Here is a 16,605-nt window from a genome sequence, read left to right as displayed (position 1 = left end):
ATCCCAATTGGATCCTACTACGAGCCCAGTTAGGAAAACCCATCGATGCCTTATTTACATTACGTTGGGAAAATCCTCTTCGGTCCCACACCGATCCCACTCGGGAAAACTTAGCAATTTTATTATTATTTTTCGTTGGGTTATCCCTCTTAGATCCCACACAGATCCCACTGGGGAAAATTTAGAAATTGTATTTTTTTTCCGTTGGATTATCCTTCTTAGGTCCCACACAGGACCCTATTGGGAGAAACTGAATAAAAATTTTTATTTTTACGTTGGGATTGCCCGATTGGGGGCTAATTAGGCCCTTATAGGGATTTCCCAATTGGGCGTGCCTCTTCGGGACCCAATCAGGTCCAGATGTATACGCTGGGTAATCCCAAAGTAATTTCTAGTCGGGGCTATTGCTGCTGCTGCTGCTGCTAGACTCTCGTTAATAGCATTATTTTGATTCGATTCAGCAATAAAATTACATTTTTAATTGAATTCAGATAAATTTATCATGAATCATGTGTATCGGAATAAAAATAATCTTCTGATAACAATAGTTATTTAAATATATATTATTATTAAGTAGTTTTTTTTTATCGAAAATGAATGACGCATTTCTTCACATGAAATATCATGCTATAATTTAAATTCTGAAACCACTCTTTATGCACGAAACTTTTTTCATGTTAATTTCGTATGTTTCAAAAAATATAAATAATTTTAACAAAATCCTCCCATGGAAAATTAGAACAAAATAATAATAATAAATTAAATTATCTGTCACTATCATTAATTAAGAATTAAAAAATTTTGGTGTTAAAAATTGAATTTCAGGATAAAATATAAGTAGCTCAGATTTTTCAACTCAAACTTCCAAAGAATAATTCTTATTTATTATAAATTATAAATATTGTTACTTTTCATTCATAGGCGTGTTCATATTTCAAACGCAACATTAAATTTCTTGAATGATGAATTTCAAGTCGAACCAGCGTATGGGGAAAAACGTGAAGAAGCTTTAGCTAAAGCTGGAATAGTGACATATTTTATAGTTAAGACATTAAAACCATTTAAACCAGCAATTACAAAAAGTTTAGCATCCCTCGATGACGCTGAAAATAATACACAAAGAATGATGAGTCACGGCGATATAAAGAGTAATAATAATAACGTTAATGTTAAAGAGGATTCTGAGGATTTCCGTGAACGATTACGCCAAGAACTCGGCAACAGAGGTTTTATTTTCAATTTATAAAAAATTATAAATGAATATATAATCCAGCTAAATTTAACATTTCATTAATATCATTAATTATTTACTTAGATGGGGGAGCTGAATTGAAAGGACACGCCTCTTGGTTAACATTACATTTTATAGATCCGAACGTCGAGGCTGCGTTTCATTGTAGTGGAGAGGCCTTCTCACCTCTTTCTCTCTTGGGTATTTATTATTTTTTATTGAATAAAAAGAATATAGAAATATAGAGGTATTTTTAATTTTGAAATTGTGTTAATAAAATATTTATAACAGGTGGTCCTTTGGTGCTGGTGTGCTCTGTGCCAATATGGAGATTACAACCTTGGGGTCTTTTTACCTGGGGTGGTGCAGGTGTTGTCACTCTTTTTGGAGTTGTTCTTGCTGGTGCAACATGCCTAAGTAGTGCTGTTCGAGCACGATGGCTTAGACGAACTCTTGCCCTACTTATGATTTTTTCTCTCAGTGTTTTTTTACTACTAGATATGGTAAAATTATCTTATACAGTGTTAACATTAATAATAAGAAAGGAGGGAAAAGGAGAGGCAGAACGAACATCTGAGTTAAAATTAAGTATTTTTTAACTAAAATATACCGGATTGATGTTTTTTCTTGCACTCATAATCAATACATTTTGATAGAATAATTTATTAACTGTTAATAAATTCATTTATTTAAAAACAATTCATTCATTTACTAAATATAAATAATTGTTTTCTAACTAGTGATAATTATTTTTTTTGGAAGAAAAGTATGCTTATAATAAGTTAACAAATATTTTTAAATAATTAATAAATTGTTTTTGGAGTGTGTATTTTTTTACGGTGCAATGTGAAAATCGTTTGTAAACAAATAATATGCCGTAATATTCTTTAATAAAGATACGATTTACAAATAATTTTCAGCGATTAATAAGGAAAATTTTTGAAGATTCCATAGAGCTATTTTTAATCTTTAATAACTTGTTGGAAAAAAAAAATTTTACATTCACAAAATTATTGAAGTATTTCGTTCTGCCTCGCCATCTCATCTTGCATCTGATCCTACTTTAACATCCAATAAATTTTAATCTTATCACTATTTATGATAAAACAATTTAGGTGAACTGTGGAATAATTGAAGATGTTGATCCACCAGCATCTACTAACGCATCCTTAAATTGGACTCCACGTTGTCCTTATCCATCGTATTATTCTTACGTTGGAGTACTTTCATTAATCGTTCTTTCTATGCCAACATACATCAGTTACTTAGGCAAATCAGTATTAATGTTTTTACTCGCTGGTGCACAATGCGCGATGAACATTCTCATGCTTGGACACTGTCTTGATCGTGAAGATACTGCTTCAACTTTGCCGCCACCTGATCAGCCAGTTGCTTATCCACTCAAGTATTCACTGTCTGCAACACTGCTTACTGTTGCTTCAACACTTGTCGTCGTTGCAAGATATGTAAGTATATGAAATAATTCCATACATATTCACAAACTTTAAGCTTTTAGATTTTTTACTTGGCTCAAATTACATTCATCTAGTAGTAAAGATTTTATTTTAGTACTAAGTATTTTTATGGCCTATCATTAGTATTGATTGTTCAAAAATTCAATTAGAATAAGTTTAATTAACGGTAAACGTGTATTTGGCACGCTTGGTAACTTTTTTTTTGCTAACAAACTTGTAAAAATGCGTGGTAGTAATTAATTGCTCTTCCTCTTTCAATCTTACGAACTCTATGATCAGTAAAATTCATAGATATAAAGAAACTTCTTATAAGTATAAAAACAATGGATTCGTTGCAATTGAATGAGCAATAAAATTCCCGCGACAAAATATCCACTAAACCTTAAGTAAATATTATGAAGCTATCATCATCATTACTATTAAGGAGGTATTGTGGCAAATAAAGACACCAATAGGTTATGACGATTGGTTTCTTTCTCACGCACTAGTGCTGCCCCTCTTTACAGACTATCGCTCACTTACTTCCACTTACGTAAAATATCGTAAGTCGCTAACTTCAAATATTTTTTATAAAAAAATCAATACCGCTCGTTTATGTTATTTTTGATAGAAAATACTTGTTATAACTTCAATTAAATATTCTCAGTTTTTCAAAAAAATTCTAAGAAAAGTTTGGTTGTTATTCAATAAAATGTTCACTCTAACTACGGTCAGGATAGGGAATACATGTTAGATTTTTAATTGCTAATATTTCGAAAATTACCACCGCAAGGACTATTAAAAAAAATTTATTCGTATAGAGGACACTTAGAAGTACGCGTATTCAAAAATTAAGGAATATTGTAAGAAAAGTAATTTTTCACAATACCTCCTTAATATCAACTTTTAGCCAGTCTCATGGCTAAGTGGTACAACGCTTGTCATGCTTGCTTGGGACTGGTGAGGCGTGGGTTCGAATCCCGGTGTGAGCTGAAATTTAATTTTCAGTGAACATCGGTGCTCGTAACTCACGACGGGCTGTATAGGTTTGGGTTGTTCGATGGTTTCCCCAAGCTCTGTGCTACCGGTGGGGCACAGGCAAATGCGTGCAGTTTCCCCAAAGTCGGCCCATCGCCGCATTACTCTCCAGGCTGAAAAAGTATGCAATACCGCCAAACTTATTCTGCCAAACTTAATGTACCGATCAGCCTGGAGTCCCCCTCCGGTCTCAGCGGGATCCCCATCGAGACAGAAGTCTGAAAAGCGGGGTTAATAAAAAAAAAAAAAAAAAAAAAATCAACTTTTATGTTTATTTGAGAACAATCTATATATATATATATATATATATATATATATATATATATATATATATATATATATTTATACACATATATATAAATGAAATTAATCGATAAATGAGTATCGCAAAAGAATTTTTTATGTTATAACAGTGAAACGATTTTAATTGAGTAACTACATGAATTAATTAAATCATTTAATTTATAAAAAATAGAATAATTTACTATAATAATATGTTCAAAACATCACCAATATTCTTGCGTACAATGCCATGAGCAAGTCATATACAAATCTGGACAAAAGTTTCTTGTAACTCAATCTTGCGGAAGATACATACTTAGAAAAAGACACTAGTGACTAGGGGTCTTGCTCAAAATACTTACTCCAGAATCTTGTTCAAACACATATTACTAGGGAAGTAATTAAACTCTTGTGTTACCATCAAAACTACATCGATGGAAGGATTTGTTTTTATTTAATAAGCTTATTTATTTATTTATTTATTTATTCATCAGATCTCGACGTTTTGAGGTCCTAGGAAGCTTCCCTGACTATTGCCGCGATGGCGTCTGTGTGTGTGTGTGTGTGTGTGTGTGTGTGTGTGTGTGTATGTATGTAAACCTCTCATAACTATTGATCGGCTTGATCGATTCGATCGCGGTTGGTGCCATTCAAAAGGGTTCGACTAAACTTAGATTTTGAATACAACTTGGACCGATTCGGACCGATAGATTTTGAGAAATCTTGAAAAAACTGCGAAAAAAAATTTTTTTAAATGTGAGAGGTTGGCAATGGCCTGGTCGGCTCGGTGCTCGCTTTTCGAAAGAGTGGGACCCGGGTTCGATCCCAGCACGCACCAATATTTTTCAGTGATTATAATTAAAAATATGTGCGTTACGTTACGTTGCCAGCCTCTGAAAGTGGCAGAGATAGCCGGGTGGCACACGTCTGACTTGGGCGATCACATATTTTAAGCAACAACTTGAATGGGTGACCACACAGTAAAAAATTTTTCGTCATTGCGTAAAGTGTAAAAATGTTTGTGTAGAATTTAACATTTAAGTGTGTAGAATTTAACATTTTAGTATGTTGATTCAAGACAATAGAGTGTTGATTCAACACAAATTGTGTAAAAAAAGTCATCAACATAAATTTTTGTGTTAAATTTGACGAAAAATTTTTTACTGTGCACTCTAGTCAGCGTTGGCTAGCGCGAGGGATCTCTGCACACTAGGAGAGGAGCCTAATGCTCCAGTGGTCGATAAAGAAGAGTTTCTTATCAATCACTGTAGACTTAACCCAGCTCCGACTGTACTAACATGGGTTTTCTCTGTGGTTTTCCCATGTTACTGTTCCAATAGCCGAATGGTGAGGATCAGGGCAAATGCGGTACAGAAGGCACAAGTCGGTTCACAGCCGCAATGATAAGGCAGAATTAACTAAGCAGAATGATAAGACTTAGGGTGTAAAAGGGCGTTATTACGCCTGTACACTAGAAATCCGTATATAAATAAATAAAATTTTTTTAAATGTGGTTTTTTTTTAATAACTTTTAAACGGCTTGACCGATCAATTCTAAAAACTAATCAGCTCTTAACATAAAAAAACCATGTCGATCGCCACCAAGCCGGTCAAAATCGGTTGATTCGTTCGTGAGTTATCGTTGACGAAAGAAATCGAAAAAAAGTGTTTTTTTCGAATTACACCGAAATTACTTGTTTGATCAATTTAAACTTAAAGGTTTTTCATGAGGCCTGAAAAACTGCGTCTAATGCCACCAACCATGTGGAAATCGGTTTATTCATTCAAAAGTTATTGCAGTTTTAAAATTTAAGAAATATTGTTTTATTAAACTTTTACCAGATAGTAAAAGTTCGGTAGTAAGTGCAATTTTGAGCGTTTAAATATGAAATTAGCGGGAAGTTGCAGGGATGGCCTTTAGGGTCAACCGTTTTTCTAATTTTTTTTTTTTATTTTTGTATGAACATAAATATGCCCCGTGGATAGAACTGCAAGCATCGATATTGTTTAGACTTGCACAAATTCCAAATTCCATTGAATTAGCTTGTATCTTTCATCCATGTGATTTTTCTAGCTAATTTTCATTGTAACTTTCAAAGTGGAATCATTATAATATTTCTGTGGCTTTCTTCCAAAAATTGATAATAATTGACACGAAGAAAAAAATTTGAAATGAGCATTGAAAGTTTTAGTTAAAGTCATTGCAAGTCTCATATGTGAAGTTGAAATTTGTCTAGGTTCAAGTGCGACGAATTTTCTGTTAACTAAAATTTTCTCAGTGACATCAATTTTTATAGAAAATTAATTGTTCATGTTTTTTTATAAATTCTATTGAAATAAGTAACTAAATTTCTTTTCCACATCTCAAGTGCTTGGAAAATGCATTCATTTTAATCTGTTATATTTCCGCGATCCCGCAATAAAAGAATTCATCGGTTATGTGATCTGCAAAAGTAAAATGAATGTATAATTCTTAGTCCATTGATTGGATAGCTACATGTAAAGTTAAGCTTTGGAAACCTCTCAATGACTTTTTCTCCGCTGCCGAAGAGACGATTGTTGAAAGGAATACACGAATATCCCCACATACACGAAGATCCCCACCAAATTTAGAGTCTATAGAAGTTACAGGTTGGAAATTAAAATTTTAGATTTTAACACCCACCCTCGCAATTCTTGTCGGAAGTAGACTTTATTGAAATCCATTTTGAGATAATCTTTACATGAATAATAAAAGATTCCTACCATATTTAGAATTTTTAGAAGCTATATTTCGAAATTAAAATTTTTTATTGTTAACACCCACCCCCGCGAACCTTACTGGATGTGATTCATTGTAAAATCCGCTCTTAGATCATTTTTATATTACATATAGAAGACTCTCACTAAATTTGGAGTCTATAGGAGCTATAGCTTGGAAATTAAAAATTTTCATTGTTAACGCCCCCGCAATCGTCTTTGGGGTGGGATATCGTAAAATTTGTTCATAAATCATTTTTACATCACTTATAGAAAATTCCTACAAAATTTGGAGCCTTTAGGGGCTTTAGCTGGAAAATGAAAAATTTTAATTGTTAATACTCACCCCCGCAACCCCCTGTGGGATGAGCTATCGTGAAAATCGTTCATAGACTATTTCTACATCTCTGACAGAAAAGTTCTACCAAATTTGAAATCTATAGGAGCTATAGTTTAAAAACGGGAATTGTTCATTGTTAACGCCCCCGCAATCCTCTTTGGGGGATGAATTTCTTAAAATCCGGTCTTAGCTGACCTCTACATAGCAAAAATAATATTCCTACCAAGTTTCACGTTTCTAAGTCCTATGGTTCCCGAGATTTCATGATGAGTGACTCTATAGATGGGAATCCTTCGATTACCATCAAAATATTTAATTTTTTAGCGGATTTTTTAAAAATTTTCTTACCTACAAAACTTTCTCCTGACAATTCTGAAGATAACGAAAAAAAAATAGCCCAATCGGTCCAGCCGTTCTCAAGTAATTAAAAAAAAATTAATAAAATTTCTAATTTAAAAATAAAAATATTTATTTAATGCTGTAAGATGGACGGCGGAGTTCATAAGAAAATTTGTTTTTCATCAGTTATTCCATTGGGTATAAGGGGGAGTAGGTGGGTGGGTGCGTGGGAGTGTGTAAGTAGATTCTTAGCTGAATGTAAAAGAACATAATCCGTTTAATATACTCCATTGAAATCCATGAAAACAAAAGAATAAAGAGAAAATGCTTGTCTTTTGTTTTTATTAGCGGGATAAATGTTCATAAAAGTAAAACAGCAATAAAAAAATGAAGAAACGTTGGAATTCGAAAAATAAATAGCCATAAACCATCTAGGAAAAATTTCGCATCGAATGGTTGCAGTTTCATGTCGATACGATCAGTGGTTTAGGCGTGATTGAGCCTCAAACGAAGACCATTTTCATTATATATATATATATAGCAGCATATATATATATATATAGCATATATATATATATATATATATATATATATATATATATATATATATATATACATATATACGGAAAGATTAGAATCCGACTGGTTTGTGTTTTGCACCAGACTCATGTGCGGCGCCAGAGTGGTTATTATGCCCGGATTCTGGTGCAACACCCAACTGAGTCTGGTGCAGAACACGAGTGAGTCGTGTGCGCACACGACTCAGTCTGGTGCAGAACACGAACCACTCGGGTTCTAATCTTTCCGTGTATATGTATATATTTATACAAAAGACTTATTATGTAAGAGATATAGTCACTCATCACGATATCTCTGGAACCATAAAGCCTAGAGACTTGAAATTTGGTAGGCATATTCCTTTCGCTAAATAGAGGTCAACTAAGAACGAATTTAACAAAATTCCACCCACAAGGGGTGTTGCGGGGGCGTTAACAATAAAAAATTCCCGTTTTTAAACGATAGCTCCTACAGTCTTCAAATTTAGTAAGAAACTTCTATATGTTGTGTAGAAATGATCTAAGAGCGGATTTTACGACAAGCTACCCCCAATATAGATTGCGGGGTTGGATGTTAACACACTGATAGAAGGATTTGTTTATAGTTAAAAATATTTGTTAATATTTAACAAATCATTTATTAGAAACCACTTTTTAGTCCTTAACAAATATTTCTTAGTATTTAAAAAGATTTATTAATATTTAATAAATGAATATCTGATTTATTAAATACAAACAAATCATTTTAAATACTAAGAAATATTTGTTTGATACTAAAAAATGATCTCTAATAAATGATTTGTTAACTATTAACAAATATTTTTTTAATACAAATAAATCCTTCTATCAGTGCAATGAAAATTTTAAATTTCTTAGCTATAGCTCCGACAGACTCCAAATTCGGTAGGAGTCTTCTATGTGTGATGTAGAAGTGATCTAAGTGAGGATTTTACGACAACCTGACCTCAATACGGATTACGGGGGTGGGTATATATTAACAATTAAAATTTTTAATTTCCTAGCTATAGTTCCTACAGACTCCAAATCTGGTAGGAGTCTTTTATTTGTCATGGAAAGGTCATCTCAAAACGGATTTCAATAAATTCTACTTCCCAATAGGGATTGCGGGGGTAGGTGTTAGAATTTTTAATTTCAATTTCCAAACTGTAACTTCTATAGACTCTAAATTTGGTAAAAATCTTCGTGTATAATCTTCGTTTCAAGTTCAGCTAAGAATGGATTTTATCAAATTCCAACCCCAATAGGGATTGCGAGGGCGTTAACAATAAACAATTCTTATTTCCAAACAATAGTTTCTATGAACTCAAAATTTTGTAGGAATCTTTTATTTATGTTGTAGAAAGTATCTCGAACAGGGTCTTAGGAAATTTCTCCCCCATATAGGAGTGCAGGTGTGTTAATTGTCAAGAAATTCATATTCTTCAAACACAGTACCTACAAACATAAAATTTAATAGAACCCCAAGAGAAACAGAAAATTCTAGGAATGGCCTCCAGGGTCAACCGATTTAAATACTTGTCTTTCTTAATAACCCGACCAGAAATTTAAGTTCGGCGGTGGTTCATTTCAAATTAGGCATGCCGAATTCCAAGTTCGCGCCGAACCAGGAAGCCAAAGTTGGCCCACGTCCCGGAAGTAACGCAGTCGCGAGTTTGGGCCTAACTTGGCTTCCGACTTTGGCGGTGGTTTGGAAACCACACTTGCTGGTGACTATCCAAGCCTCATTCGGTCCGAATTTGGCTACGTAACTAGGCAGAAATTCAGAAACTAAATTCGCACGGAAGAATCCAAATTGAATCCTTTTTTTGTTTTTAGCTATTTTTATTATAAAGCAAAAATTAATAATAATGAATGCTTATTTTTTTTAATTTACTTTTTAAATTTTAAATATAAATATCGACTTTAGGACAAAATTTTTTAAATATTAAGTAAACAAAAAAAATTTTGTTTTTTTTTTATTTAGTATTATTTTTTTTATATTTTCGGTCATTTTTTTTTGCTTTTTAGGGTTTTTCTTACTATGAAGAAGTTTTTTTTGATTGGTCGATTTTATGGGTCAAGGGGGGAGGAGATGATGGAGTTAGATACATTAGTCACACACAACACTTAAATTTACCTCACACTCGCCTTAAGAATAATTATAATTAATAATTATTAATTATTAAAAATTTTACATGTCGAACGCGAGACTCGAACACTGTACCCGACGCACGAGAGCCCTATACCATACCGCGACGCTACGCCGATGATGAGCGACCTCTTGCCTCAAGATACTTATAAGCCCGACACTTCGGCAAACATTCGGTTACCGTTGCAACGGTCGAGTTAGGAATTCCGATATTATACCTAAGTGAGGACTTGCCACAGACTTACCCAGTCAAGTTTCATTTTGATAGACCAAGCTTCAGAATACAGGTTGCCGTTATTTCATAACAGTTTGGCAATCCATGACATATCGAACTTAGGCATTTCCACTGTTTTGCCTAAAGAAGCTCGATCGTGGTATGCCAAGTTTCGGTAAACCTTTGGTTACCGTTATTTCATAACAGTTTGGCAACCCATGAAATGCCGAACTTAGGCATTGCCATAGGTTTTCCGAAGTGAGTCCGAACTTGGTGAACCAAACTTCGGTAAGCCTTTGGTTACTGTTATTTCATAACAGTTTGGCAATCCATGATATCCCAAACTTAGGTATTGCCACAGGTTTGCCTAAATGAGTCCGAGCTTGGTGAACCAAACTTCGGTAAACCTTTAGTTACCGTTATTTCGTACTAATTAGGCAATCCATTATATGCCGAACTTAGGCAGTGCCAAACTATTACGAGATTACATCGAATGTGGAATTCTTTTGGCATACCAATGTTCGGCTTGCCTAATTTAAAATAAATAAGATCCGAATTGGGCTAGCCTAAATTCAGAAAGCCAACTTTGCCCCGAACTGATTTTTCGGCATACCTCACTAAAATTCTAGTCGGGTAAGCGTTTCGGTAAACCTTTGGTTACCGTTATTTCATAACAATTTGGCAACCCATGATATACCGAACTTAGGCACTTCCACAGTTTTGCCTAAAGAAGCTCGATCGTGGTATGCCAAGTTTCGGTAAACCTTTGGTTACCGTTATTTCATAACAGTTTGGCAACCCATGAAATGCCGAACTTAGGCATTGCCACAGATTTTTCGAAGTGAGCCCGAGTTTGGTGAACCAAACTTCGGTAAGCCTTTGGTTACCGTTATTTCATACTAATTAGGCAATCCATGACATGCCAAACTTAGGTATTGCCACAGGTTTGCCTAAGTGAGCCCGAGCTTGGTGAACCAAACTTCGGTAAACCTTTGGTTACCGTTATTTCGTACCAATTAGGCAATCCATGATATGCCGAACTTAGGCAGTGCCAAACTATTACGAGATTACATCGAATGTGGAATTCTTTTGGCATACCAATGTTCGGCTTGCCTAATTTAAAACAAATAAGATCCGAATTGGGCTAGCCTAAGTTCGGAAAGCCAACTTCGCCCCGAACTGATTTTTCGGCATGCCTCACTAAAATTCTAGTCGGGAATTAGACATCAGCTAAAAACGAATTTCACGACAATTGACTTCATATGCAGGCTGTTTCAGAGAGATTAGTAGAATAGAAAAAATGTTGTTGTTTATAAACTAGGACTTTTTGAGATATGAAATTTAGGACATGTCTGTTGAGTTTCAATAACATTTACTAAAAATTTCCTTACAACTATCATCTCTTTGGCAGCGGGGAAAAAGTCATTGTAAGGTTTTCAAAACTTAACATTACATGTTGTTATTCAGTCAACGGACTAAGAATTTTACATACATGTTATTTTTTCTGATCACATAACCGATAAATTGTTCCTATTGCGGGATCGTGGGAATGAAACGGATTAACCCTTATGTTAATAACCAAATTTACAGTTTAAGATTATTTAAAAAAAAAAAAAATAAAAAATAAATTAATTAAATGCACTCACAATTAACTTTCTTTTGAGTTAAAAAACGACGATTCGAGAGCTTAAGATAAAATATTGAATTTTCTTTAAGTTATTCAGATAAATAAACTGCGGTACCCACCCGGGTACCCGGTTATTAAAATATGGATTAAAATGAATGCATTTTCCAAACACTTGATATGTGAAAAATAAATTTGGCTACTTATTTAGATAGAATTCGTAAAAAACATGTTAAATTTATTTTTTATAAAAAATTGATGTCACTAAGAAAATTTTAACTAACAGAAAAATTCGTCGCACTTGAAGCTACCCGGGGAAAAAAAATTAAATATAATTATATAAAATTATATCTAATTATATATAATTTGATCTAATTTTATATAAATATATATAAAATTTAATATAATTATGTATAATTTTATATAATTTTGTATAAATATATATAATTATATAAAATTATGTATCATTTTATATATTTTTGTATAATTATATATAATTTTATCTAATTATACATAATTGTTAACTTAAAATTTTATATCTAATGTATATAATTATGTAAAATTATATATAATTATACAAAACTATATAAAATTATGTATAATTTTATATAATTTTATCGAATTGTAATTTAAAATTTTATATAAATATATATAATTATATAAAATTCTATATAATTATATAAAATCCTATATAATGTCTGAGTAGAATTTTCCGAAAATTCACAAGTTTTCTCAACTTTTTCACAATAGCTCAAACTATATTGGAATCACAGAAAATACAACTAATTGAGCGTTTGTAAAGAGTAAAATTCTCCACAGATATAATTTAAAACATTTTTCTATTTGTTTATTAATTTAAAAAATAGAGTGCATCAAAGCTGCACTAAAGATACAGTTGACAATACGTTTGAGAAATCTAATGTAATTTTTCAATTACAAAATACTTTAATATAATCAGCGTTAAAGTTTTTTTTCAGATAAATTTTTACTTATTTTGCAAAATGTTGAAAAAATCAATTGAAACGGACTTTAATTGTTAATAAAATGTGACCAAAGTATCCCATTACGATTTTACTTACGTTATATGATCATGAGAGCAAAGTAGTTCCCAATAATTCAACCTGCTGTTATATACGTAGTAAAATAAAAAGCAAACCTTCTTTGTTAAATTTTCCAAATACTAGTTAACGTAAAAAATCAGTTAAATAGCCCAAAAAAGATAGTCAATTTTACGTGGGTTTACTCGATTAAATAGCATTACCTTCAATTGGACTCAGGAGGTTGTTTCTAGATAGTTCAACAGAATATTATAAAATTCCAGAACAAACTGAATGACGGTCACTATTTGTTAATTAATTATAGGCAATTGCAAAAATGCTAATTGAGTAAATTCTTTTTCCGAGCTAATTGATTTGAGATTTTCGAGGTGCAGAAATGAATTGTAGAGCTTAAAAAAATAGTAAGTGAGTAAAGTTTCCCGTTTGACCAATCAGGAATCATAGCTATTTATTTGCAAGTTTTGACTAACGTTGAACTTCAAAGATTTTCATCTATTTTAAAACATCCACGTCTGACCAATAGCACAAAAATTATAAACAAATAAAATTCAGCCTAGTTTTATAAAGAAATGCTTCAACTCTCGGGAAAATATTTGGACCGCTTTGAAATTTTAACAGCTCACTCCTTAAATATCATGATTTATATGTGATCATATAAAATTATATATATTTTTTTTCACCAGGGGATAATTACAATAAAAAATAAAAGTTAAAACCATAAATAACAGATAAAATCAAAAATCAAAAATTAAAACTACTACTTCTGTGAAGCTCCATGAAATATTGAAGAATTTTATGGAATTTTAATAAAAACCTAGCCTATCTTGTGTTTCAATTCAAATAAAATAAATAATGTCCTGTAGCTATATCGTGTAATGCGGACCAGTGACAGCGCGCAGGACTGGCAACTAGAAGGACCCGAGTTCAAATCCCGTCCACACTCAGAATTTTTCATCGGATATTTGATCGCAAGTATTCTGAAAGGCCCAATTCCTACTTATTTTTAATTTAAAAATAAAAAAAAATTTTTTTTGTAATTAAAAAAAATATAAAATTTTTTTTTATATAATTATTTATAATTATATATAATTATTTATGGCCAAAACTCATACATAATTATATATAATCATGTATATATAATTATATAAAATTACTAGCTGACCCGGCAAACGTTGTTTTGCCATGTGAATAATTTCTAGAGAATTTCTAGTGTAGAAAAAAAATTACTAACTTATTGGAAGTGTATAAGGATGTGGAATATGAGTGAAAAAGATCTGGAGCGCTGTGAACGATGAGGGAATGTTGTTTAAAAATAACAAAACACCAAACATTAATTGTTTTAATTTATTAAAAGTAATAATTATTTATATAATTAATTAATTACATAATATTAATCTCTTAATGCTGCAGCGTGAAAAATATTTTTTATTAGCCCGTCTTTAGCTAATACAAACAAACTTGATGGTTTACCCACTCGAGAGCATGCAACGTATAATTGTCCGTGTGAAAAACATGGTGTGCTCAAATCTAAGCCACAAACAGACATTGTTTGGCCTTGGGATTTATTAATAGTCATTGCAAATGCCAATCTAATCGGAAATTGAATACGCTTAAATTGAATTGGCACATCTGTGGGTATAATAGGTATTCGTGGTATCAATATATTTTCACCTCGAAACTTGCCATTTAAAATGGTGCCTTCGATAACGTTTTTCATTAATTTTTTAATGACTAATCGCGTACCGTTGCATAGCCGTGGCGGGTTCAAATTACGAAGCAAAATAATTGGAGATCCAACCTTCAATTGTAAGTTATGTGGTGGCATGCCTGGCAAATCTAGTGAGTTCAAAAACTCTGTTGGAAAATTTACAGCTTCAGTGTCATCGCAAACTGTATCAATAGATTTATATGATACCAAGTCCCCTGGCAATAACTGTTGTATCTTCAGATTTAAAATGTCAACGTCCACATTTTTTGCAGCTAACATTGCTCTTTCTGCAAGCCACTCGAGATTTATGTAATTCGTGTGTACATCGGGAAATATTTGTTCAATGAGAGCATCTTGCGAATCAATGATTGTGCAGAAATCATTCGCTAATTTTATGTATCCAGTTTCAGCTATAGTGACTTTTCCATCGCCGATATCTAAGAGTTGTTTTGAGAATGTTTCAGCGGATGGATCTTGAAGCATTTGAACGCGCATATTTACTTTCAGCTGTACTATTTCAACATTACGCCACAATGTCGATGATTTTAAGCAGGCGTTGATGTCATCAGCGTATGTTGAACGTGGAATGACGGGAAGTGTTTGTCTGAAGTCACCTGAAAGGACTAACAGAGTGCCACCAAATAGTTTGTCGTTGTTTTTAATATCTTTCAATGTCCTGTTCAACGCCTCAAGCGAATGTTTGTGTGCCATGGTACATTCATCCCAGATGATAATTCTACACTGTTTCAGCACTGTGGCTATGGACGATTGTTTTTTTATGTTGCACACTGCGTCAGGGTTATTTTGAATATTTAGTGGTAGCTTAAATACTGAATGAGCAGTTCTGCCTCCATCCAATAAAGTTGCCGCAATGCCCGATGATGCAACGGCCAATGCGATGCCATTATTGGATCGTATTTTGGCGAGAATTAGCGAAATAAGGAATGTCTTGCCAGTTCCACCTGGTGCATCTAAAAAGAAGAACCCACCTTGTCCTGCTGAAACTGCGAGCATAATGCGGTCGTAAATGGTTCTTTGTTCCTCATTCATTAGTGGGACATTGCGAGTAACAATCGCCGCCGTTTCTACAGTGTTGTACTGCGTTTCATGATTCATTTCAGTGTTCATTAAATCAGTTGCACCTCGATTTGGCGAATTCATACCGAAATGACTGAGTGGTAAGTTGGCAATGATAATGCAAAGATCCTCAATAGCAATCAATGCTTCATTGTACATATCGTCGCTGAATGTTATCGCTAGATCGTTACACCGTGTACGATGTTGATGCAATATATCATCAGTCATTAAATCTTTGTGATTATCTCACAATATCTCTGCTCGGGCTGGAAAACATGTAGTCAACACTATAGCGAATTGATTATCATCTTCTAGCAAGCCGAGTGCAAGGCATGCATCTTTATACGTTGTATACTGTTACCCATTCACTTTACGTATATCTTGAAATGACAATGGGTCAGTAACATTAACCAACAATAGTCGAAGATAAAAGCACTCAGTCTGTCTTGGATTCACTGTAAATACTCGCCCCAAGGCGTTTGATTTGAATAAATTGGGGCATGCATCAACTGGTGAGCCTTGCTTGCGGGGTATCCATTGTTTTGTTTGAGCCCATGTGAAACAGCGTGGTACTTGTGAATAGAGTAATGTACGTGCAAAGGCACCAAAATCATCCGCACGATTACACAATTCAAAAAATTCAGTGAGTTTAGTTTTTGGTGGATTTATAGCACGATCAATCGCTGTCTCGTTCGTGAAATATACACGCTGACCATTTTTAAGATGAACAGCTAACTGAACAACTGCTGGATCCCGTTCATGAATTGGAAAACCAAAGATACGCCAAACAGCTTC

At 33.2% G+C, this 16,605-nt stretch overlaps 1 protein-coding gene across 1 annotated transcript in view; it reads left to right on the top strand.

The window, feature by feature from the left end:
- Positions 1 to 16,605, top strand: part of LOC123262566 (adenylate cyclase type 3-like) — a 51,498-nt gene that overhangs the window by 14,140 nt on the left and 20,753 nt on the right. The window contains exons 4-7 of the mRNA XM_044724801.1: positions 922 to 1,226; positions 1,316 to 1,432; positions 1,523 to 1,734; positions 2,347 to 2,697. Coding sequence (XP_044580736.1) covers positions 922 to 1,226; positions 1,316 to 1,432; positions 1,523 to 1,734; positions 2,347 to 2,697 — 985 coding nt within the window. The remainder of the gene's footprint in view (positions 1 to 921; positions 1,227 to 1,315; positions 1,433 to 1,522; positions 1,735 to 2,346; positions 2,698 to 16,605) is intronic.

Source organism: Cotesia glomerata, linkage group LG4, assembly GCF_020080835.1.
Source record: "Cotesia glomerata isolate CgM1 linkage group LG4, MPM_Cglom_v2.3, whole genome shotgun sequence".
NCBI classification, from domain to species: Eukaryota; Metazoa; Arthropoda; class Insecta; order Hymenoptera; family Braconidae; genus Cotesia; species Cotesia glomerata.
The sequence above is the reverse complement of the archived record's forward strand: the minus strand, read 5'-3'. Positions and strand labels throughout refer to the sequence as shown.